Source organism: Drosophila takahashii, chromosome 2R (assembly GCF_030179915.1).
Source record: "Drosophila takahashii strain IR98-3 E-12201 chromosome 2R, DtakHiC1v2, whole genome shotgun sequence".
Lineage (NCBI taxonomy): Eukaryota > Metazoa > Arthropoda > Insecta > Diptera > Drosophilidae > Drosophila > Drosophila takahashii.
In genome coordinates, this window is record NC_091679.1 from 30456666 (window position 1) to 30478665 (window position 22000).

A 22000-nucleotide genomic window follows, 5' to 3' on the forward strand; every position below is an offset into this window, starting at 1 on the left:
AGTTCCTGATCTTTGGGATCACGTTCCTGTTGTTATTGGGAAAATCCTCTACGATGCCAAGGCCTCCGATGATGTGCAGAGTGGAAAGAAGACCCGCCAGGCCAAAGGAATCGATGAATATCCAACCAGATTCGATCCAATATGTATTTATTCAAGCCGATGGAACGACAGAAGAGTGTAGAAAAGGCATTGACCGGACGTTAAAATCGAGGAATTCACTTCTTACTCACTGCACTTATCAATGAATACAAAATATAAAAATAATTTAAAGCTTTTATATTTTGGTTAAAAATTAAAGAACATTGAGGATTGTTTAAATTGAATATGGTTACTAGACATCGATTTATATGCCAAATTCAATTTTAACATGAAGAAAATTTAATTTTTTAAAATCGGTCTTAACCAGGGCAGTAACTGTTATAAGTTTTACTTTAAGTCATTGATGAATCGTTATTCACCACCTTTTATTTATAAGTCATGAAGTAACTATTATTTTAGACTTTTAAGTTTAAAGTCAAAGAGTAGCAGCTATTTTCTTAACTAATTTTGTTTCAATTTTAATGTTCCTTTTTTTCAAGACTCTATTTTATTCTACTTATTTATTAATTTATTAAAATCAAAATAAATAATTTTTTCTTCAAAACATCGATGTTATTGATTTTTTTTTTTAAACATCAAAAACACCGATGTCTGCGATCGTTGGAATAAACAAAAAATTTCTTTTGCATCCATTTGCCTTATTCAAATTTAAATCAGTTCAACTTTTGCGCCAAAAACTTGAACAAAACACACAGGCCCACAGGGTGCGCCATATTTGCGGCAAAAAACTCGAACCAAAAAGGCCAACAGGGTGATTCGTCTATTTGAGCCGACTCCGCGCGACGGTCATACTAATTGCAGCAAAAAAACAAAAAACAATGCAGACGCACACGCGAGTGTAAAATGGGTAAGTTTGACAGAAAAAGAGCAGCTAAAAACTGGAAAACAATCTTATTGTGGGGCGAATAAGATGAACTCGCTGCTGGCAGGTGAAAATTGAAAGGAAATCGGCTTCGAAACGCCTTTTTCCTGCTGCGTAGTCGGGCTTCCGCTGCGTTTGCGGTTGTGTGTGTGCGTGTATGTATTGGCCGATCGATTTTATTTTGCATATTCAAGGACAAGCGAAGTCCTGCGGGAAAGTGCGACCGGAATCGGGATCAGGTGAAGAAACGGGGCGGAGCCGGAAAATAGAAGGGGCTCCCGAGGGTCGTGACTCAGTAATCGCCAGTTATTCCCGGGACTATCAGCTCCGGAATCTGTGAACATGCATTTGTTGCTCAACTCGCACCCCGGATCTCCTCTTTACCAGTCCCTCCCCCTTCGCACCCCACCCCCACCCCACCCACTGTGTCAACTCCGGAGAGGACAAACAATGGCCCCTTGCAGTCGGATGACAAATGCGGGTGCAGCGACATCAAGAAAGAACACAGTGGTCCGGTGACCCGACTACCAGATACCCTCTTCTCACTGACCTTTTTTGAAATGGTTGTCCCAAATATTGACTTAAAGTGAACTAACTAACTAATGCTATAAGGCTAATGACTTCAGTTCCCTTAAAATGTACTTTAATTTTAATCTTATTCCGCTCCAAAAGATGTACTTAGGATAGCAGATACCCTCTTCTCACTGACATCTTCTAAAAAGTAGTCCTAAATATTTTCCCTAGAAATGTCAATCTAACTTAAAACTTGTTCTATCTAAAAAGATAAAACAAAAAAATCCTATTTTTATTATAATAGCTTGCCTATCTTAAAGAGCTTCCAAATATAAAACGCAATCAAATGTTAAATATTAGTTAAAGATTTTTTAAAATTACGGATATTTTTGAATTTTTTCAATAAGACTTTTAGAATACATGTGAAGAGGTTTCTGGTTAGAATTTAATTGGAAGATATTACCTTCATGATAATTTCGGTGCATACTTATTTAAGTTCTTTTAATTCCCGAGATCCCTACGATCACAAAGCTGAGATCATTTGATGATTATATGTAAAATCTGGATCTACCTGATCTTATTCCTCTTGCTTACCTTTACAATACAACAATATACCCTTTTTGGTCCACGAATAAGGGGTATAAAACCAGGCAATCGGAATTCTGTGTCAATGTGCTCACGTCCTCCAGCGTTCTTGTGTGTGTGTGTTTGAGAGGTGGAGGAGCGGAACTTTTTGGGTATGCAAGAGATGTGTGTTTTATTTTATCATATTGAAAAAACAACAACAACAAAAAACATCTGCGTTGGCGGATCGATCGTTAAAGAAGTTATTTATTGCCTAGGGTATTCCCCCCTTTTCGATCTCCACATCAAAGATAAGGGCCCCCGAGATTTGTTCTTGTGCGGTCGCTTATATAGTATCTATATTATATATACCCAAGATCTTAATGTGTTTATTTTTGTACACTCTCCGCTTCCAGAGTATCCACAAATTGATTTATACGAATTCCTCACTGAGTCCGAGCTGCAGCAGTACTACAATGCCGTCAAGTGAGTGACCCAAAAAGCGGAAGCAGCTCCCCCATCGGAACTAATCCCCCATTCTCTATTTGCTCCCCCGCAGAAACGAATTGAAAATATCGAATGCGGCCCAGTTCAAGTATGCGGCGGACGAGGATTTGCGCTTCATCGGGCTCTCGCGCCCGGAAATCCGGAGGCTGCGCAAGTTCTACGAGAAGCACTTCCCGCACAGCTACCTCAGCAAGATCAAGCGACTGCTGCAGGCGCCCGGCACGATGGTGAAGCGGGAGGAGGCATCCGGCGGCGGGGGTCAAGTGGCGCTCGACGGCGGTGGCGCCTCCGCCTGCTCCACGCTGGCCGCCAAGAACGGGGCCAGTTCGCCGGGCAAGGTGCCCAACAACAAGCACATCATTCCGGCGGACTCGATTAGCGTAAACAAGCAGCTGGGCACCGGGGAGTTCGGGATCGTGCAGCAGGGCGTCTGGTCCAATGGCAGCGAGAGGGTGAGTCGGAATAAGGGTGTTTTCCAGTTCCAAAAGTACTTATTTTCCATCCTTTGCAGATCCAAGTGGCCATTAAATGCCTGTGCCGGGAGCGCATGCAGTCGAATCCAATGGAATTCCTCAAGGAAGCGGCCATTATGCATTCCATCGAGCACGAGAACATCGTGCGGCTGTATGGCGTCGTCCTGGCCACGGACTCGCTCATGCTGGTCACCGAGCTGGCCCATCTGCGCTCGCTGCTCGAGTGCCTCAAGGATTCGGGGCTGCGCGTCAGCTTCCTGACCATCCCCACGCTCTGTGAGTTCGCCCTGCAGATCTGCAACGGGATGCGTTACCTGGAGCAGAAGCGCCTCATCCACCGGGACCTGGCGGCACGGAATATCCTGGTGTTCAGCAAGGACAAGGTCAAGATCTCCGACTTTGGATTGTCGCGAGCGCTGGGCGTGGGCAAGGATTATTACAAGACCAACTTCAATGTGAATCTAAAGCTGCCGATTGCGTGGTGTGCGCCCGAGTGCATCAACTATCTGCGCTTTACGAACGCCTCCGATGTGTGGGCCTTTGGGGTCTGCCTCTGGGAGATGTTCTCCTACGGCTTCCAGCCCTGGGCGGCGCTGACCGGCCTGCAGATCCTGGAGGCTATCGACGCACCCAACTACCAGCGCCTGGAGCAGCCCGACTGCTGTCCCAGCGAGTATTACACTTTGATGATGAAGTGCTGGCAGGACGATGCTGCCAAGCGACCGCGCTTCGGTGAGATCTACGACCAACTGCCCGATATGAAGCCGGAGCAGCTAAAAGCTGTGGTGAATTGTGCGGAGCCCAAGAAGGACCATCTCCTCTATCGCCAGGGCGATATTATAAGCGTTCTGGACCGCAACACGGGCACTCCCTTCTGGAAGGGAGTGCTGAGCACCGGCAAAACGGGATACTTCAACCCCTCCAACACGGTGGCCTTCCTCGAAGGTCTGCCCAGCTCCAGCCGCGACTCCTTTAGCCGGGTGAGCGACCACAGGATCAGCAAGCGCAAGCTGCGCACCGAGATGATTTCGAAACCGCAGAACGACTTTAAGCACACCGGTCACGTGGGAATTGACGGAGCCACCTTCGGCGACATCGCCTTCCTGGGAAGTTCGCAGAACGTGAGTTATTTTCATTAATTTGCTGGCTTTTTACTAATCTATTAGTATATATCCTCAGTACAATCACGTTCCCAAGCAGATAGTGACGCCCTACAAGCCCTCGGAAGACATTGAGCAGACGCCACTCCTCCTGCCGCCGACGCCCACCAGTCCCGACTCGCTCCAAACGGCCAGTGGCTATTTCCCCGAGGGCGCCGGCAGCACCTCCATGAATCCCACATTCATTCCATCCGCCGAACACACGCCCAAGCTGATATCCACCAACGGCCAGAGCTCCTTCGACTTTGCCAGCGGTTCAACCAATCCGTTCTTCCTCAACCGAGGCGACGATGAGCTGGAGTTTGGCCTGCAGAACAACAACTACGGCCTGGATGGCAAGAGTATCCATGAGGCCGGTTGGCGGCCGAGCTCCCGGAGCATTGTGGATGATCCCCACGAATACCACGAGATATCGGACGATGAGATGGCGGCCGACAAGCTGGACTTCGGGCCATCGCTGCTGGACGAGATCAACTCAATGTTCGGATCGATAAGCGGGGCCTCGGGTAGCCAACCCAAGTCGCCGGGATTCGATCATGTGAATAGCAAGAACGAGTTCGCGGAACTGTCTGTCAAGCTGGGCCAAAAGAGTGGCGACACCAATGGCAACAAGCATGGCCATGGTCTGCTGCCCACGCTCTCGAAAAAGAAGTCGTCGGGCACGGTGAAGCCCATTTCAGTGAAGGACGAGAAGATCCTCAAGCATGCCATCGAGTTAGCCAACGAGATTAGTGCCAGGTGAGTTGGAAGTCTTGAGTATCTGTAAGCCAGGGTTCGGAAAATAACACACACTGTAAATAACTTGTGTTATAAACATGTTAAATGTCAAAGTGCTAAGTTCAAAAAAAGTTATTGACATGTGTGTTAAAAATTGTATCCTACATATGTTAGAAACATTAATAACACATACATGCCAAAAACACATTGTGTTAAAAACACATTTTGTAAAAAACACGGCGTGTTAATAGCATGTTGTGTTAAAAACACAAGTCGGCTGTGTGTGTTAACAATTATTTTTCACATTTTACACTTTTGCATTTGACACACATGTCAACAACTTTGCTCACACTGTAAAATACAATTTTTCATGTTTTTAACATGTGTGACAAATTGCGAACCCTGCTGTAGACTAGATGCTAACTTAAACCACTTTCTCTTTAAGATCGATGATTGATCTGGTATCTGATCAGACACCCGCCATCCACAGTCCCAAGCGCAAGTTCAGCTTCAGGTTTCCGCACCTGAGCAGTAATGGTGGGAGCGACAAGTCCAGTGTTCTAGGAGGAGCCAGTGGTTCCGCCCACACTCCCACACATGGCAACGCATCGCCTTTTTCCAAGAAAAAGAACTTTACCGAGGAGCTGCAGAGCATTCCGGATATTCAGGTGAGCAAATAGAGGGGTCAGATCGTTTTATTCTCTCAGTAGCGCTACGCCATTAGATTCTAATCCTTGAGTTTTTTCTACACTCTGCTCTTTCTCCTTCACCAACATCGTTGCCCTTTCATTTCCCCTTTTGCGTTTGCATTTGCGTTTGGCCTTTTGTTTTGGTTGTTTTCTCTCGTTTTGCTCCTCCATCGAACCGAGCAGCGTTTCCGGTCGCTCAGCGAGATCAAGAACAGCACCGATCTGCGTGTGCCCATCTTCGACAAGGAGAGCTCCGACTTCCTGTTCCAAAAGTCGCGCGAGATCCTCAGCAGGCCGCTGAACCTCGAACGTGAGCGGGCGGAGGATCAGCAGCCGAAGAGCATCGACGACAACATCATGGACATTGAGAACACGCTCAAGGCGCTCAACCTGGACTTCATGCACACGTACACGGAGCTGGACAAGAGCGACTCGAACGACACGATCCTCAACGACCAGCTGCCCGTTTGTCTGGACGACGGCATCAGCAGTGCCACCGGCAGCCTCAAGTCGGCGGTCTACAGCTACAGCAACGGGGTGCAGACCATGTTCGACTTCAATGCGGCCACCAGCCATCTGGACAAGCACCTGCAGTACATGCACAACCAGGCGCAGCTGAGCGCCGCCGTTCCTGCTGTGGATCCCAAGCCCATGGAGGACAAGCGCTCGAGCACCCCGGACACGGGATTCGCCTCGCGGGACACGAACATCTCGCTGTCGCGCCGCAGCAGCCAAAAGTCCAGCTACAGTCCGCAGGAGAGCTTCCATTTTCCGCTCAAGGGCGAGCCGCTGTTCAGCGCCCCACCAGTGGTCATGTCCGGGGGCTACGAGCTGGGCTACGAGCGTTTTGGAAACGGGGCCACCAAACAGATGCTGGCCAGTGCCTCGCCCATTAAGTCGGGAGCGGGTTTGAATGCCAGCAGTGGCTCTGTTTTTATGGGATCTAAGGGCTACCGCCAGCGTTCGACATCCTTTAACGAGAGCTTCCATCCCATTTCCCCGGTTCTCTCTGAGCCGCCGCAGCGGGAAAGAGGCATAGTGCAGCGGCAGGTGAGGCTGGAGCATCAGCCGCCCTTGCCGCGTCGCTCCGCCTCGTATAAACCACGTTCGATTAGAGCCCGCACCTTGAGGCGGCTGAGCTACAATCCCATGACCTTGGACTCGAGTTCCTCCAGCGGCGAAGAGCCCAGCAAGCCCAGTTTGGCCCGCTCCGAGTGCGACATCCGGTCCAGAGTGGCAAACAGCTCGAATGCCTCGTTGGGGAGACGTCGCCGAATGAACCGCCAGGTGCAGTCCGCCTGCCACGACGAACGCGAGGCCATCATCTCGCCTCGCCAAATCTACGGCTCCAATTCGAGCATCAAGTCGGCACCGCACTACAATATCGGTGGGCAGCGGCGCAGCTTCCACAGAGGAGGAGGAGCTGCCATAATGGGCGGCGGTGGCTACGAGCAGTTCCAATACGACGAGCGCATTTACGATTTCGGGGGACGCGGTCCAGGCAACAACTACAACATGGCTCATGCCAGCTATGCGAGTCAAAAGCCCAGTTATCTTTTGAACGGAGCAGAGTTGCCCGGTTCCGGATCGGGATCCTCTTCGGCCGCCTCGTCGGCAGTGCAGGCCACCTATAGGACAGGAACAGGAGCCTCCTCCATACAGCGACCCATGAGCGGAGGAGCTGCCCTGCACGAGTTCGACATTAGCCGGCTGACGGGAAAGAGTCCCACGTCCACCAACTTTGTGGGAAGTTCGCCGGAGGAACTCAAGCAGCGACAGCTTTCGGCGGGCTGCCTGCTGGCGAAGCCCCAGCGACCCACGGAGTTCCACTGGCCGTAGAATATACACGCATCGGCGGTGAAGCAGCACGAGATGCACTGGAGGCAGGTGCAACAGCAGCAGCAGCAGCAGCAGCTGACCACCGCAACGGTTGCAGGAGGAGCAGCAGTGGCAGCCAGGAGATCCAGTGACAGCTCCTCCTCGTCCAGCACCGAGAGTGGCGATGAGTTCCAGTTCCGTCGCGAGTTCGTGGCGCCGCGAATTCCGCCCAGCCCGGCTCCATAACTAAGGAAAATGCTGAAATACGTTCTCAATTTACTGTTTGGCAATGTGATGTCCGACTAGAGGCGATCGTGGGAGATGGAATGTGGAAAGTGGTGGTCACCAATGGACTGTCTGTGTGTGAGGAAGTGAGGAAGTGGAGGGAAGCGTTGAGTGTTGGCGTCAAAGAGTAAATTGTAGAAGTATTTACAGCGAATAGATTACATATATTTTTTGGATTTGAATTTTTATGAAGCGAGTTGAGAGTGTGCCTTATAGGAAAACACCGAAGACCTCTCAGAACAGATAATAATGCTGTGCAGTTCGGCTGCACACCTTCCAAACCATTGCATCATCTTCATTAACAGCTGACTATATCATTAAATCCATCGATTCAAATTTAATACGCATCTCTCAAACATAAAACTAAATCTCTATTCAGTAGCCTAAAGTCAATAGACAAAACTTTTCTTCAACTTTTCACTAAAACATATAACAAATATAATGGCTTCCAAACGGAATGAAAAATGTTCAAGAATTTTTTAGAAATAAACCCAACAAGAGCTTGGTTGTCGGAAACAGTATTTCAAGGCACACGACAAACACAAACACTCACACTTACCGATGGGGACTCCAACTAGACAGGGTATTACCAGTTGCCACTGCGGTAATTCATAAGTCACACACAGACACCAAAAACAACCAGACAGACGACAGACAGTCACCCACACAAAACTGTTGACAATCCTCAGAACTTGTCCACATCAAAAGACATTCGTCGGAGCAAGGATCCCGTACGGATTATGTGCCATATCCTGACGCTTGCATTTTATATAAAAACCAAAGCTAAAGCGAAACCAAAACCAAAACCAAACGAGTTAAACGATACCGAAACCAAGAGAAGCATTTAAGCTCACTTTAACTAGAGTGTCGAACCCTAAAGTATCTTTAAGATTGGAGATTGACAAGTCAAGTATTGGCCTACCTAACCAAAACGAAACCAAAAGCAAAAGCAAACTAAAACTAAAACTAAAATTTAACTTTAATTGAATTGCCGACGGCTGCAGAGTGTCGAACATTTTTGATAACCTCACTAAGAATATATTATATGGATTATACTTACTAAAAGATTTTCGCATTCTATGCATTTATGGATAAACTCAAATTGAAAGTATGATATACAGATTATATATACACCTACTTAAATCTAAATCAACCTAATTATATGTATACATTTATAGAGGCGTATGCGGTAATGTAAGCATTACGGAACATGATATTCTAAACTATGCGTTTGAAGCGTTTCAACCCAGAGAACATTAAACTAAATGAAAACCAAAATTTACTCGAGTATTATACAAGAAACCCCAAAACTAAACTAAACTAAACTACGTTTAACTAAAGCAACAGATATTTGAAAAAGGAAGAGTTTGAATTCTAAGAACCGAACAAGTTAATTGGTAATCAAAAAAAAAGAAAATGTTGTGCATATTTAAAGGGATTCAATAAAGAAAAACTAATTCTGAATTTTAATTCAATTTACTATAAATATTAGTTCCTTGCACTGCTTTAGTTATTATGATTTCTTATACCAGCCTTATCATTTTGTACAATTTCATTTCCATTCATTTTATTCCCACCCCGCACCCGCAGTCGCTCATTGGGAAGGAGGGACTGGAGGCCTACAACAGCCTGATCGAGCGCAAGGCCCTGCTGGACATCGGACCCAGTCCGGCCTCCACCCTGCTCCGCCACCTGGACACCGACGAGTTCGACTTGCAGAGCCTCCACCAGTCGCAGCGCCCGATGACCTTGCCCACCCGAGGAGCCGCCCAGCGGGTGCGAAAGGCGGAGCTGGCTGCCGGCTTGAGTCGTCCCAACGACGAGAACTCCAATTCGCTGGAGACCTGCGAGAGTCCCAGCTACATGACCCACGGCAGCTACAAGTTTCCCGAGGCGCAGCTTCCCGAACCCGAACCCGAATCACCGAATCCCATTCCCCTGCCTCCCCGCGAGGGCAAGAAGCAGGTGAAGACCAGCACCAAGCGCCATGTGCGCAAGTATCCGCTGATTATCCCGGCCAACGGACTGCAGCGCACCCTCAGCAAGCTGACGGACTTTGGGGATGAAGCTGGAAAGTCTCCGGAGCTCTCCTCCTCCTCCAGCCAACAGCAGAGAGCGCGAGCCATCGAAGTGGTGGCCGCGGTCCGGCCGAATAGCATGCGACGTCCATCGCGTCCCTCGGATCGGGAGTACGAGAACATGCCGGCGGTGGGCAGTGAAGCATCGCACACCTACCAGAACCTGGAGAAGTTGGCTCCTGCCGATGCCGCCGGTCTTACGGACACTGCCTCCCTCCAGTTTGAGTCCATCCTGGAGGCAGATTCCAGCAAGGAGGGTATCCTGCAGTCGCCGGACGTAACCGATGGCTTCTACAACTTTTCCATTCAGAAGGAGCACTACAACAAGGGCAAGGACGCCGAGTTCGAGGCCACGCAGATCTCCGGCTTGTATGTGAACGACGACGACGAGCTGCGCAACCTGGACATCGAGAGCAGCCGAAAGACGGCCACTCCGGGCAGCAGTTGCAGCGCCTTGGAGTCGGAGGCCAGCCAGCAGGATGGACAGCCGCCGGCAGAGGCTGCTCCGGAGGTGAATCGTCGCTTCTCCACGGCGGACAATGAGCTGGCTGGGAATGCACTGTTCAAGAAGGTTCGAGCCTCCGTCAATATGGCCATGAATCGAAACTCCTTGGCCGAAACGAGTTCGAGTAGCAGTCACCCTGGAGGAGCCTCTGCCAAGCCGCAAACTGAGGCCGAGTACTTTGCAGCCACTGCGGCTCGACTGGCGGACTCGAATTCGGTGAGCTGCGAGGATCTGCTGGAGTTCTCCGACAAGAAGCCCAAGGGTTGCGAACGGGGCGTGGACTCGGATGAAGTGCGCATTATGGTGAAGGTTCTTGGCAAGGATGTGAGTTCTATTAGCTTATGATATGATATATATATGATTAAATTTCTAATTATGCTTATTCCACAGAGTACGCCCAATCGCTGCCTGGGAGCCCTGGAGTTCATCAATTGGGACGTTCACAAGTCCATCAAGCTCATCAAGCTGCAGAACCTGGTCAGCGAAGCCAATCTCAGCCTGGAGGCCTCCTTCGAGGCTCTGCAGCAGCACGAATGGGATTTGCACACCACGGCCCACAAACTGAATGGCCTTAAACTTTAAATACTCCTCTAAGGCCCCCTACTTTTCGATCGCCCAGATCTGTTTTAAACGACCGCCGTTGCCTTAACCTCATAACTATCGTTTCTAATTTGTAAGCTAAGCATTGGATAGATTTAAGTAACTGGAAACTAACGTAATCACTGCTCGCCATTGGCTTCCTTCATTCGGATCGATCGAATCTCAGCATGTACTTATTCACGCATGCTTGGTCTGCATGCAAGTTACAAGCATCAAAATACACATTTATACACCTACATATGTAGAAGTTTTCAATAAATTAAAAACATTTTATATACAACCTTGTGTATGGATGTTTTTTGGGTGAAGTTTCTTAAATACAAGGTAAGAAATCCCTTAATTTTTAGAGTATTGCCTATAAACGCGTTATTTGCAATTGAAATTTAAATAAAACTTGGTTAGTTTATTTTATTATCAAAATTTTGATTTTGTAAAAGGAATAGACATTAGAGCCCTGCGTGAATTCCAATTTTGTTTTATCATAGTAAGCAATGAAATTTCTGATTTGCTTATTTCAATTCTATGTGAAATAAATTGAATGTTTTTCTAATACATTTCGAATTGAATAAATGAATGAATAACTTTTATGAATTTGCAAGTTTTTTTGTGCTTTCTTTTGAGAACAAAAAGTGGAACACTTTTAACAAATCAATGTTAAAATAAAATTCATGCAGATTTAATCACAAAATTATGGCCCTTTCTTCTTTAAAAGAAATTGTCGTTTGAATTATTTCAGAGGTCATGCCATTCATTCATTTAAGTCTATTAAACTCAAAATTTAAATTCAAAATACACATTTACTTTGTAGAATTTCTGTTAAATTTTTTAACGATTTATTTAAGCTACTTTATAATTTACACATATTTTACACAGAGAACGGGCAACACAACTAAACTCTAACGAACGAACACAGAATACACAACGGGAATTACTAAGGGTGAATCCAGTCGGACGCTATTTCCGCCTGCCGCGCTTGCCGTCCGTGCTCATGGTCAAGGCCACGGCCCTCGTCACGCGCTTCGGTGTGGACACCTGCAGCTGGCCGCCACTGAGGTTCATTTCGAGAGACATCCGTTTCCGGGTCATGCGCATGGAGTTGATCCGCTGGGCGCGCGCCTCGTTTCGCGTGGTAACTTTTGGGGTGCTGCTACTGAGGCGGGATGAGATTGAAGATATCGACTTGTTGATCGGCTTCTTGGACTTTGTAGGCCTTTGTTCTGCTTCTGGTTCACTTTCGGATTCAGATTCAGATACAGCCGAGCCCGGTTGAATAACAATTGCGGGGGGCACTTGATTCTCCTTGACCGACGATGTGCTGTCCGTGGGACTATTCGTGTTCTTGGCCATCTGCTGTCGCCGGGAGCTCCTGTTGTCCAGGCGTTGATGCTTCCGCAGCGGTGAGTCGCGTGGCGGAGAAACAGCCGTCGAGTCGCCGGATCGCAGGGAGCGGGAGTTGGGATCTGAGGGAGTCCGTCTCAGCACTCTTTTCCGTCCGTTTCTTAGAGGCGTTTCCAGATGCAGGACTTTTCGCTAATGGTAATTAAAAAAAAAAAGAACGAAAAACAAAACAAAAATGTGAAAATCAATTGAAACCTTTCCCTTTAGTGGGTTTCTTATACAGGATCTACCCGGATGCAAGACTAAACAGGAGGCGGTGCATCATTAATACTACGGAGCTTAAAGGAAACTACAATTTGTGTTCAGTTTTGAAAACATTTGTTGATTGTTAATGCCGATTGCAACTTTGATCTTAAACTAAACAGCGAGTGAATGGTGCGTGAGTCCTTTGGCAGTGGCTAGAGCTGCATGCGCAAGCGCCTGATACTCACTTTGCTAACTGGGTTGGGTGTGGACTGCGACGTGGAAGTGTTTGCGGCCTTCCTGTTGCGCAGCGAGCGTATGCGTAGATGGCTGGCATCCGGTGCATTTTTCGGACTAGGAGAGGCCGCTGTGGGCGATGCCTCGATCACCTCGGAATCATTTGACTTAAAAAACAAAGAACAAAGTTAATAGCTGCATTTGTCTGGGTATTAATCTGGCTCTTACCCTATCCACTACAGTGGGACTCTCGGAGATCTCCTCATCGGACGATTCCTCCTCCTCCGCGGGGGGCTGCTTTTCCGGTGTCTTCGACGACCTGGCCATCGCCATTTCGAGGCGTCGTCTCATCTGCGGCTGGCGTAAGTTCCGTCGGGATGTCTCTGCCGCCTCCGTTTCAGTGTGCTCCTCCGGTTCGGGCGTCTGCGGCCCCAAAAGGCTCTCGGCATCCGAATGGCTAATGGCCATGGAGCGACGCAGGTAACGTATGCCGACAATGTTATCCTTCCCATAGGTAGTCACAATGGGCTCAGGTGTTGGCGCTGCTGGTTCGACTGGTCGTGGAGTTGCAGCAGTTGCTTCGCTCTGTTGAGTTTCTGCTTCTGAGGCGGTGGTTTGGGCCACCTCGTGGGTTGTATCTTCGGTGACCGGAGCGGCTGGCTGTGCAGTTTCTGACTCCGCAGTGGTCACGGTGGCTGTTTCACACTCCTCATCGCTTTCGCCTTCCCCGGGATTTTGACGCGGGGGCGGATTGAAACTGCCGTCGACCAGCAGCTTGAAGTTCTGAATGTTCTTGATCATGCGGGGATCCAATTCGCTCTGTAATGTAAACCCGAATCAAATAAGAAACCGAATAATTAAGGAAAACTCAGAGAGTACTTACAGCTATCAGTTTGTCAGCCAGCTCGAGCATTTCAGTCTTAATCTCCGTCCCGTTGAAGACGTTTACCGATAGATTCGTAAGCTCCTTGGCCAGCAGACGGCACATCTCCTTGCGCTCCGTGAAGTAGTTCTGAATGTATTGCAGAAAGCTTATGGCCATCTTGTTGTGGATATTCGTTTGTGGCGTGCTGATCTCCTGCACAGTCATTTCGAGGAAGAACTTTGTCAGGTGTTCGGGCTGAACGCCGTTAAGCGGCGAATCAAAGCTGCAGTTCATAATGGTCCAAATGGTGGGCAGGAAGCACGGCTGCAGGAGGCTCTGTTTGTTGAGGCGCCTCAAATCTTCGAAGAACATGCCCAGCACTTGGCTAATAATGGGCTCGGTGTTTGGGTTGAAGTACCGCTTCAGCAGCTGTTCCAGAACATCGGGGCGATCGTCCAGATGGCCGCGGAGCACCAGGCGGCAGAGCCCACGAACGATGGCCAAGCCAACGCCCTTGTTCTGCACCCGCTCCACGTAGTGTCCCAAAACCATGATGATATCGCTATTCTGGTCGTTGTTCTGCGACTGGTTGCCATCGTCGTCGTCGTAGAGCTCCTGCATCGTGTACAGCTGTCGTCGCTTGGTCTTCGACACTGAGCCCACCGTCTGGTTGAGTTCGTTGAAGTAGTCCACGCCGTAGCGATCGAGTAGCTCCAGCATGCAGTTGGCCGCCGTCTCGCAGAGCCGCACGACGTTGTTGTTGCAGAACTGGTCCACCACCACCTCGAAGACCTCCTTGCAGTACGCCTCGTAGAACATGCTGTAGGTGGTGCCGCACTTGATGGCCCACTCGAAGATGTCCATCTCGGCGCAGGGCAGATAGCGACATATGAAGTCCTTGTACAGCTGGCAAAGGCTCGGCGTCAGCTTGTCCACGTGCGGCGAGGCGGTCATGTAGTAGCAGATATACAGGCCCTTCAGCACACGCTCCTGCTTGGAGAGCTTCGGGCGGGCGGGCATCTCGATCACGCCGTTCCGCTCCAGCAGAGGGCGAATCAACTCGGTGTACTCCTCGGTGACGGCCGTCTTCTCATCGTTCACCGACTGCGCACGTATGTACTCCTTCTGGCGCACATAGTTGTCCTCCTGCTCCTCCAACTCGAGGATCTTGACCTTCAGCGAGGAGATCTTCATCTTCTGCGGCGTGTCCAAGTCGTCCAGCAACTTATTGATCAGACTGCGGTCGTGTATCAGCTCGTTCTGCTTGTTGTTCAGCTCGCACAGCTCGTATACGATCTCAATGAAGAACTGCATGCGATCGTTCATGTCGCCGATCAGTTGCTCCATGCAGCGCACCAGCACGCACACGATCTTGTGGTCCAGGAGGCAGTCCTTTAGGAGGTTCGAGATCAGCAATCGCATGTTGCCCCGCCCGATCTCGTCGCCCAGGTCGTACGACTCCAGGATCTCCACCAGCGAGAGCAGCATGTTTTGGAACTCCACCTGGGCGAACTTGTCCATGTCAGGCTTTTGAAACAGGCAGAATCTGCAAAATGCAAAGTTATATATAAGGAATATGGAAATATGGCTGATCTCCTGACTTACTTATCCATATAGTTGCAGAACACACTGAGTTCCGGCAGCACGGGCTCCGATTCGGGCGCCTCCGTCTCCAGATATTCGCTGAGACACTGCCAGTACATCAGCAGCTCCACGGTCAGCGATTCGTGCGGAATGCAGCGGTGCAGCTCGCAGTCGTCGCTCAACGGCAGCTGCTCGATGAGCTTCTGGTGGTCCGTCTGCTCGAAGATCACCCTCAGCATTTGCTTGGCCACGCGCCGGAAGCGCAGCAGCTCCTCCTCGTTGGAGTCCAGCTTGAGGGCCGCCGTGAGGGCGATGTAGTTCTGCTGGTACGACTCGATCCACGTCTTCAGCATGTAGTTGACCACCGTCTTGCGCACGGAGGCCGAGGAGTCGTTCAAGCCCTGCTCCAGCAGGGTGAGCCGCTGGGCCACCTTATAAGAGCGCACTGGGTAGTTGCACATGTTCACGTACGTGTGGCGGCGCACCTTCTCGTCGACGTCCCACAGGCGCTGCAGGATGTGCGGAATGGTGATGTAGTTGCGCCCCATGCACGTTATGATGCACTGGCGCACATTGGGCGAGGGATCGGAGGTCAGGTGGTACTGGTAGGCACACACCACGGGATCGTTGGGATTGTCCGGGTTCTGGAGACGCTGCATGGCCAGCACGGCCTGTTTGCGCACACTGGCGGACACGTCCTTGACGCGATCCAGCATTGCGTCGAGGATATCGTCGCACTGGTTGTCCTCCAGGGCGGCATTGGGACCCAGCTCCTTGAGTATGAGATTCACAAAGTAGCAGATGCGGTAGCGGATGTGCGGATTGCTGGAATAGGTCTGCAAGGGCGGGGAAACCCAAGGGGTTATATTAGCTATTGTATTAGGAAAGTACAGTAGACACTCACCGTGAGCAACCAGCGGAAGGTCTCGTTTAGCAGGGGCTCCGTGCGATCCGCATCCGGAGTGGCGACCAAGGTGGCGCAGAAGTTCAGGGCCATGGTGGCGTTCTCGTTGCCCTCCTCCGCCTCCAGGACGGCCTTCAGGACATTGATGAAGGCCTGCTGGAAGTGATCGTGGCCCATCTGCCGGGGAATTACCAGTGATTAGGGTTTGAAATTATAGATACATTCAGCTGACGCCACCACTTACCTTTGTGTACAGTTGCTGCATCTCCTTCACGTAGCGCTTGTGCAGGGACTCCTTGAGCTCCGCCTGCCGCATTATCGAGTACATGACTTCCGGGCTGGAGGAGGATGATGCTGCGGAGGAGCTGGTCGCCACCGCCTGATCCTCGTTCTCCTTCTCTCCATCTTTGCTGGACTTTTTGGTGGCCACCGGACGCTTCCTTCCGCCCGTCGCCTTTGGCTTGGCCTTCTCGGCCGCCTTCGCCTTTGGTCTGGCCATTCGGTATGGCTTGAATACCTGGTTGTGTTCGGTGCTGCCTTTTTGCGTTTTTAAATCGATGCTAAAACTATTTTCAAATTGCACCAACGATGGCGAAACAAACAAGCGTCGCTGCGTTATCGTCTTCTCCGCTTTCCACCCCCGTTCGCTTGTTAAATTCAAATGACGCGTGCGGATTTTTTAGTGTTTTTTCGGGGTTGTGATCGATGAATACGATCGCTTTCCGATTACCGATTGCTGCGATCCGCTTTGAATTTAACGGAAAAATGTCACTCTTTTATTGTAGACATTTTTCAGTTAAATTCAAAACGGATCGCAGCAATCGGTAATATATTTAATAAATATTTATTTACCACTTATTTTAAGGTAATATGAGTTCGAAACAAATGCCCGTGAGACCCAGTTAAAAGATATAATACTTTTAGAGCATTAAAAATTGTTTTTTTTGATTTCAGTAATTGTAGCTTAAATTATTTGTTTAGGTTTTCAAACAAGATCAAAAGGATTTCCTAGCATTAAATATATTTATTTTTTAATGTTTATTTCAAAATAGTGCATTTTCAACCCATTTTCAAAATCTAACAATACTTAGCTGTACTTTTCTTCAGATCAGCCCAAAAAGGGCAATTGGGACTCTACAAAATGGTGGTAGTTATTCAAAACAACGAACTGTATTTCGGATTACTACTATATTCAGAGTTTGGTTTCGTGGCGGTAGTCAAATGGAAAATACATTTGGCAGATAAGAAAATGTTTGCCATCAGCAGGTAATGCAACGAAATGAATTTTTTGATAAGAACGAGGTGAAATATGTGGAAATGTATTTGCTCAAGAGTTCCAGTGGTGGCGGAACCAGGATTTAGTTTAGGGGGTATTTTGTGAAATTGTTGTAGTTTTTCTTTGGATCGGAAACTTTCCTCCCCCAGTCCATCAGCCGAAACATCGAGTTTTTCACAATTTTGTTAATAACTAACGAAAAGGGTTTTTTTTCGTAAAATTTATGTTCTCAATTTTGTTTATTCCTAAATGTAAAAATAATAGTATCTATTAAAAAAAATTTCCTCCGTGAAGAAATCCTTTTCTTAAGAAACTAGTAATCTACCTTAAGGTCGATTTACTACGTATCTCCTGCAGCAAACAAAAATTGACCTTAATTAAAACTTCAAAAATAGTTTGATTTAGGTAAATAAATCAGGGATCGCAAGTAAGAGTTACTTTTTTATTTGTTTGTCAATTTTTTTAAAAAAGTAAATGTTATCAAATGTTATTATGACTTAACAATCCAATAACTCGTTTGCCTGTAATTGCGGTTTAAGCATGGACACAAACTGTTTCATTACAACTTTGAGGTCATTTTTATACCTGTAGTCGTAGAGTAAAAGGGTATATTAGATTCGTGCAAAAGTATGTAACAGGTAAAAGGAAGCGTTTCCGACCCTATAAACTATATATATATTCTTGATCAGGATCACTAGCCGAGTCGATCTAGCCATGTCCGTCTGTTCGTCTGTCTGTCCGTCTGTCTGTCTGTATGAACGCTGAGATCTCGGAAACTATAAAAGCTAGAAGATTGACATTTTGCATGCAGATTCTATGAGTTCCTACGCAGCGCAAGTTTGTTTCAAAAGGGTGCCACGCCCCCTCTAACGCCCACAATCGCTTGTATACAATTTAAAAATTTCAATATTTTGGAAAAGTAAAAATGCAGTTTTATTGTGTTTATCAATACCTATCGAAATGTAGAAGAAATTTTTTAAATCGGACCATTCGTTAAAAAGTTACGGCGGATCAAAGTTTTTATCTCCATCTCCTTAGCACTCCCTTTAGCTGAGTAACGGGTAACTGACAGTCGGGGCACCCGACTATAGCGTTCTCTCTTGTTAAGGTTAATTTAAGAACTATAATTTTCAAACAATGTAATTACTGACGTCCGTTCTTTTTAAAATATACAAAATGTTTATCAAAGTTTGAGTCAGTTCCTTGAGTGAATAATATGTTTAAATCGCATCAGTCATAACTAAGCCGTTGTCGGACACACATAGCAAAACAGCTCGCGTTTGTTATTTGTTTAATTATCCTCGTTTTTCTGTCGCTGAAGCCCTTAATTGTTATAACTATATTATATTGTATAGTTCATTTTTTAAAAAATGCGGCTACTAGTTGGGACCATTGCTACAATTATTTTGCTGTCGATGCAACTAACGAAAGCGGAAATTAGTGATTGTGATTTCTATGACACTGTAAATATTTCAAGCGCCAAGGTGCTTTCGAACGGTTCGTACGAATACGACGGACTACTCATTCCCGCCGAATTGACGGGGATGTATACCACCATGCATCTGCCTGACGGCTCCAAGAAAGACGTGCCGAGCCACAGAAGAGGATGTGTCTGCAAACTAAGGCCCTGCATCAGATTCTGCTGCCCTCACAATCACAAAGCGAATGACGGCTCCTGCATTGGTGAAATGTCAAAGGACGAGTTGGAAAGTCACAATCGCTACGTGGAATTGAGCCTCAGCAACGGAACGGTGGTCAAAAGACACTTTCAGGAAGATCTAGTTGTGCAATCGGATCTGCCTTTGCCCTGTGGCGACGACAAGATGCACTGGATAGATCATACTCTGCCTGGAAACGGATTCACACTGTTTGAGGTACTTTTGCTTTTACACATGCTTAAGCCCTCTTTATAGTTCAGATGGAATGTGACATGAACTCTTATTTTTCATAAAAATTTCAAAATCTTAGATAAATAAATTCCATTTTCCATTTCACTTTTCAATTCGAGTTTACACTGCAAACTAAATTTTGTCAGGATTCTAAGAAAAGCCGCTTGTGTTTAACATAAATTAAAAGAATTTTGAATAGAAGCTCTTGTACAATTTAAAATTAGTTCGACAGTAACAGAAATTCGATATGTTAATATCATTATATTTGACTTGATTGGAATATGTGTGTGAGTACATATTCCATGAGAGTTTATATGAAATGAATGGTGTTCATTTCGTTTGTTTTCATAGTTATTGTGGTTCCAAACATGCAATTCCATTTCAAAAATTCCTACTGAGGTGTAAAAAGCAGGGACCGTAAATAATCATTATTTGAGATTTTTATTTTAAAAAGACTACTGTGATATTTTGTTTTAAACGTCAAATATAACGTTCTTTTTACTCTTGTCCACAAAGTATATGCATTTCAACAAATCTGGAAAGTAAATTAACTGTTATTTGTTCATGTCTATAAAGTGCATAAAAACCAGTTCAATTGTTGATTAAAACTTGTAAAAGTCTCAGTAGGCCTTTTAAAATAAAAATCTCAAATAATGATTATTTACGGTCCCTGGTAAAAAGGCCTTTAGTTGGACAAGTTTAACCGCTTTTACTTTCACTAGAATGGAACCTCTTTTCGACACTGGGACAGTGCGACCTTGGATAAGCGAAAATACTGCCTGCAACATGCTGAATTCAAAGGTGACGGTATTCGAATTACTCCTCACTTTTGTCATCTTGATTCTGAAGCCTCGCAAACGGGGCAAACCATCGGTAAGCTACACTTTGAAATCAACTTCAGTCCTTCACCTTGACAGCCTTTCTCTTCCCACAGTGATGTCAATATCATTGATATGCATGGTTCTTACGATCAGCGTTTACCTATACGTCAAGAAGCTGAGGAAGTTGCACGGCAAATGCTTCATTTGCTACATGGTCGCTCTGTTCATGGGCTACGCACTTTTGCTCATCAACTTGTGGAACGTGTGGGACAGGCCTTCAATCGGCTGCACTACATCAGGTTAACTTGAGCTTCTATGCTATGGTGCAGTTATATAGTAAATAACTATAATCTATAGGATTCATGGGCTACTTTTTCGTCATGGCCGCGTTCTTTTGGTTGTCTGTCATCAGTCTGCACCTCTGGGTAACGATTGCCCTGCCCCCCGATTCGGTGAGCCGATTCCTGCCAGAGCATCGGTTTCGGGCCTACAACATTTACTCTTGGGGATTGGCCCTGGTCTTGACCGGAGTCGTTGTCCTAGCTGATAATGTCAATCTGGACAAAGATTGGACACCTCGTATGGGAACCACACAATGTTGGATATACAGTGGGTTTCGATGTCATTTTGCAGTTACATGGGTGGGCCCCTCATGCACATTCTCCTTTCGCCCACAGCTGGAGATAATGCGGCCTTTCTGTACTTCTTCGGACCGATGCTACTGCTGATTATTTTCAACATAATCATGTTTATCCTGACAGCTGTTCGTATAGTAAAAGTTAAGAAGGATGTTAGGAACTGTGCCCAACCGCAACAAAAGAATAAAAGGCTTAACTCGGATAAACGAACGTAATTTTACAGAAATATTTATTATAATTATTTTATTAATTATTTAATCCTTCAACAGGTTCACGTTCTTCCTGCGGCTCTTCATCCTCATGGGTTTGACCTGGAGCTTGGAGATAATATCCTTCCATGTACGGCAGAACGAGCTTTGGGGTATGATTTTTCAAGTGGCCGACTATCTAAACTGGTCTCAGGGCACCATCATATTCGTGCTCTTTATTTTGAAGCCTAGCACTCTAAAACTCATAAAGAACCAGTAAGTACTCTATTACTTTGAATAAAAATGTGAATAAGCGGTTATTAAGGCATGAGAGTAATCTCTAATAAACTCATGCATCTGTTTTTTGCTCCTTTCCATGCTTTTAACTCCTCTTAGCATTGTGTTAGTCTCAGCATTTACTTAGAATTAATTTAAAGTCAACATTTTACTATCATCTTTCATTCTAGACGAAATCCAATCCGCGAGTGGAGTGCCACCGTTTCGAGATCCAGGGAAGGTCGAAATACGACAACAGGAACCGAGGGAGTGTTCCTGAGCAGAGCCTAAATCAATTGGAGGTTGTATAGTTTTCCTTCAGTTGTTCAGTAGTTGAATCATTCCTTGCTCATCCAGTGATTTGTAAATTTTTTTAACTGTGGAATTATTTATGACTGGATTAAGCTCAATTTTTTTTTATTGTGATAGCTGGAGTGTGACAAATTCGCATAAAAAAGAAAAGAAAAGATAAGTTTACTGACGCATTTAATATCTCTAATTTAAAGCAAGAGAGAACACGCTAGTCTACTATCAGATTACTCAGCTAAATGGAGTGCGCAGGCTCCATCTCATAGCTTAAAAAACTTGTATTGCTCATAACTTTTTAATGAATGGTCCGATTTGATTAATTTTAAATGAGTATGTGGGCATATATTACTCGTAGAGTAAAAGTTTATATTGTATTCGTATTGTATAGGTCAGGATCACTAGCCGAGCCGATCTAGCCATGTCCGTCTGTCTGTCCGAATGAACACTGAGATCTCGGAAACTATAAAAACTAAAAAGTTCTCTTATTTTATTAAGTATTAATTTTTTAACCCTAATACTAAGAAAAACTTGAATAAGAGTAATAAATAAGTATTTTATAATG

General features: G+C 46.5%; 4 protein-coding genes across 4 annotated transcripts; 3 read left to right on the plus strand and 1 right to left on the minus strand.

The window, feature by feature from the left end:
- Positions 1 to 696: 696 nt before the first annotated feature.
- On the plus strand, positions 697 to 9151 carry Ack-like (activated Cdc42 kinase-like). Its single transcript, XM_070212509.1, has 7 exons — positions 697 to 946; positions 2455 to 2524; positions 2598 to 2997; positions 3057 to 4139; positions 4198 to 4916; positions 5341 to 5563; positions 5768 to 9151. The coding sequence occupies exons 1-7, from the start codon at positions 943 to 945 to the stop codon at positions 7421 to 7423; spliced, it is 4155 nt and encodes a 1384-aa protein (XP_070068610.1). The 5' UTR covers positions 697 to 942; the 3' UTR covers positions 7424 to 9151.
- On the plus strand, positions 7457 to 10852 carry LOC138912214 (activated Cdc42 kinase-like). Its single transcript, XM_070212097.1, has 3 exons — positions 7457 to 7612; positions 9278 to 10594; positions 10661 to 10852. Exons 1-3 carry the CDS (start codon positions 7457 to 7459, stop codon positions 10850 to 10852), a joined length of 1665 nt encoding a protein of 554 aa, XP_070068198.1.
- An 828-nt stretch (positions 10853 to 11680) lies between these two features.
- Positions 11681 to 16781, minus strand: Cap-G (Chromosome associated protein G). Its single transcript, XM_017146287.3, has 7 exons — positions 16286 to 16781; positions 16042 to 16218; positions 15159 to 15973; positions 13572 to 15099; positions 12917 to 13507; positions 12700 to 12855; positions 11681 to 12400 (listed from the first exon to the last, which is right to left on the minus strand). Exons 1-7 carry the CDS (start codon positions 16538 to 16540, stop codon positions 11825 to 11827), a joined length of 4098 nt encoding a protein of 1365 aa, XP_017001776.3. The 5' UTR covers positions 16541 to 16781; the 3' UTR covers positions 11681 to 11824.
- A 1903-nt stretch (positions 16782 to 18684) lies between these two features.
- On the plus strand, positions 18685 to 21519 carry LOC108060547 (probable G-protein coupled receptor Mth-like 3). The gene is made up of 7 exons (XM_017146264.3): positions 18685 to 19191; positions 19929 to 20079; positions 20141 to 20326; positions 20385 to 20636; positions 20705 to 20876; positions 20935 to 21129; positions 21321 to 21519. Exons 1-7 carry the CDS (start codon positions 18688 to 18690, stop codon positions 21418 to 21420), a joined length of 1560 nt encoding a protein of 519 aa, XP_017001753.3. The 5' UTR covers positions 18685 to 18687; the 3' UTR covers positions 21421 to 21519.
- Positions 21520 to 22000: the final 481 nt, after the last annotated feature.

Coding starts and splice junctions, on each gene's coding strand:
- Ack-like (XM_070212509.1), top strand. Junction 4,917..5,340: donor GCCAACGAGATTAGTGCCAG/GTGAGTTGGAAG, acceptor TTTCTCTTTAAG/ATCGATGATTGATCTGGTAT. Junction 5,564..5,767: donor AGAGCATTCCGGATATTCAG/GTGAGCAAATAG, acceptor CGAACCGAGCAG/CGTTTCCGGTCGCTCAGCGA.
- LOC138912214 (XM_070212097.1), top strand. CDS start 7,457: ATGCACTGGAGGCAGGTGCAACAGCAGCAGCAGCAGCAGCAGCTGACC. Junction 7,613..9,277: donor TCCAGTTCCGTCGCGAGTTC/GTGGCGCCGCGA, acceptor CCGCACCCGCAG/TCGCTCATTGGGAAGGAGGG. Junction 10,595..10,660: donor TGAAGGTTCTTGGCAAGGAT/GTGAGTTCTATT, acceptor CTTATTCCACAG/AGTACGCCCAATCGCTGCCT.
- Cap-G (XM_017146287.3), bottom strand. CDS start 16,540: ATGGCCAGACCAAAGGCGAAGGCGGCCGAGAAGGCCAAGCCAAAGGCG. Junction 15,100..15,158: donor TTCTGCAACTATATGGATAA/GTAAGTCAGGAG, acceptor TGCATTTTGCAG/ATTCTGCCTGTTTCAAAAGC. Junction 12,401..12,699: donor CACCCAACCCAGTTAGCAAA/GTGAGTATCAGG, acceptor AATTACCATTAG/CGAAAAGTCCTGCATCTGGA.
- LOC108060547 (XM_017146264.3), top strand. CDS start 18,688: ATGCGGCTACTAGTTGGGACCATTGCTACAATTATTTTGCTGTCGATG. Junction 20,080..20,140: donor GCAAACGGGGCAAACCATCG/GTAAGCTACACT, acceptor CTCTTCCCACAG/TGATGTCAATATCATTGATA. Junction 20,637..20,704: donor CACACAATGTTGGATATACA/GTGGGTTTCGAT, acceptor TTTCGCCCACAG/CTGGAGATAATGCGGCCTTT.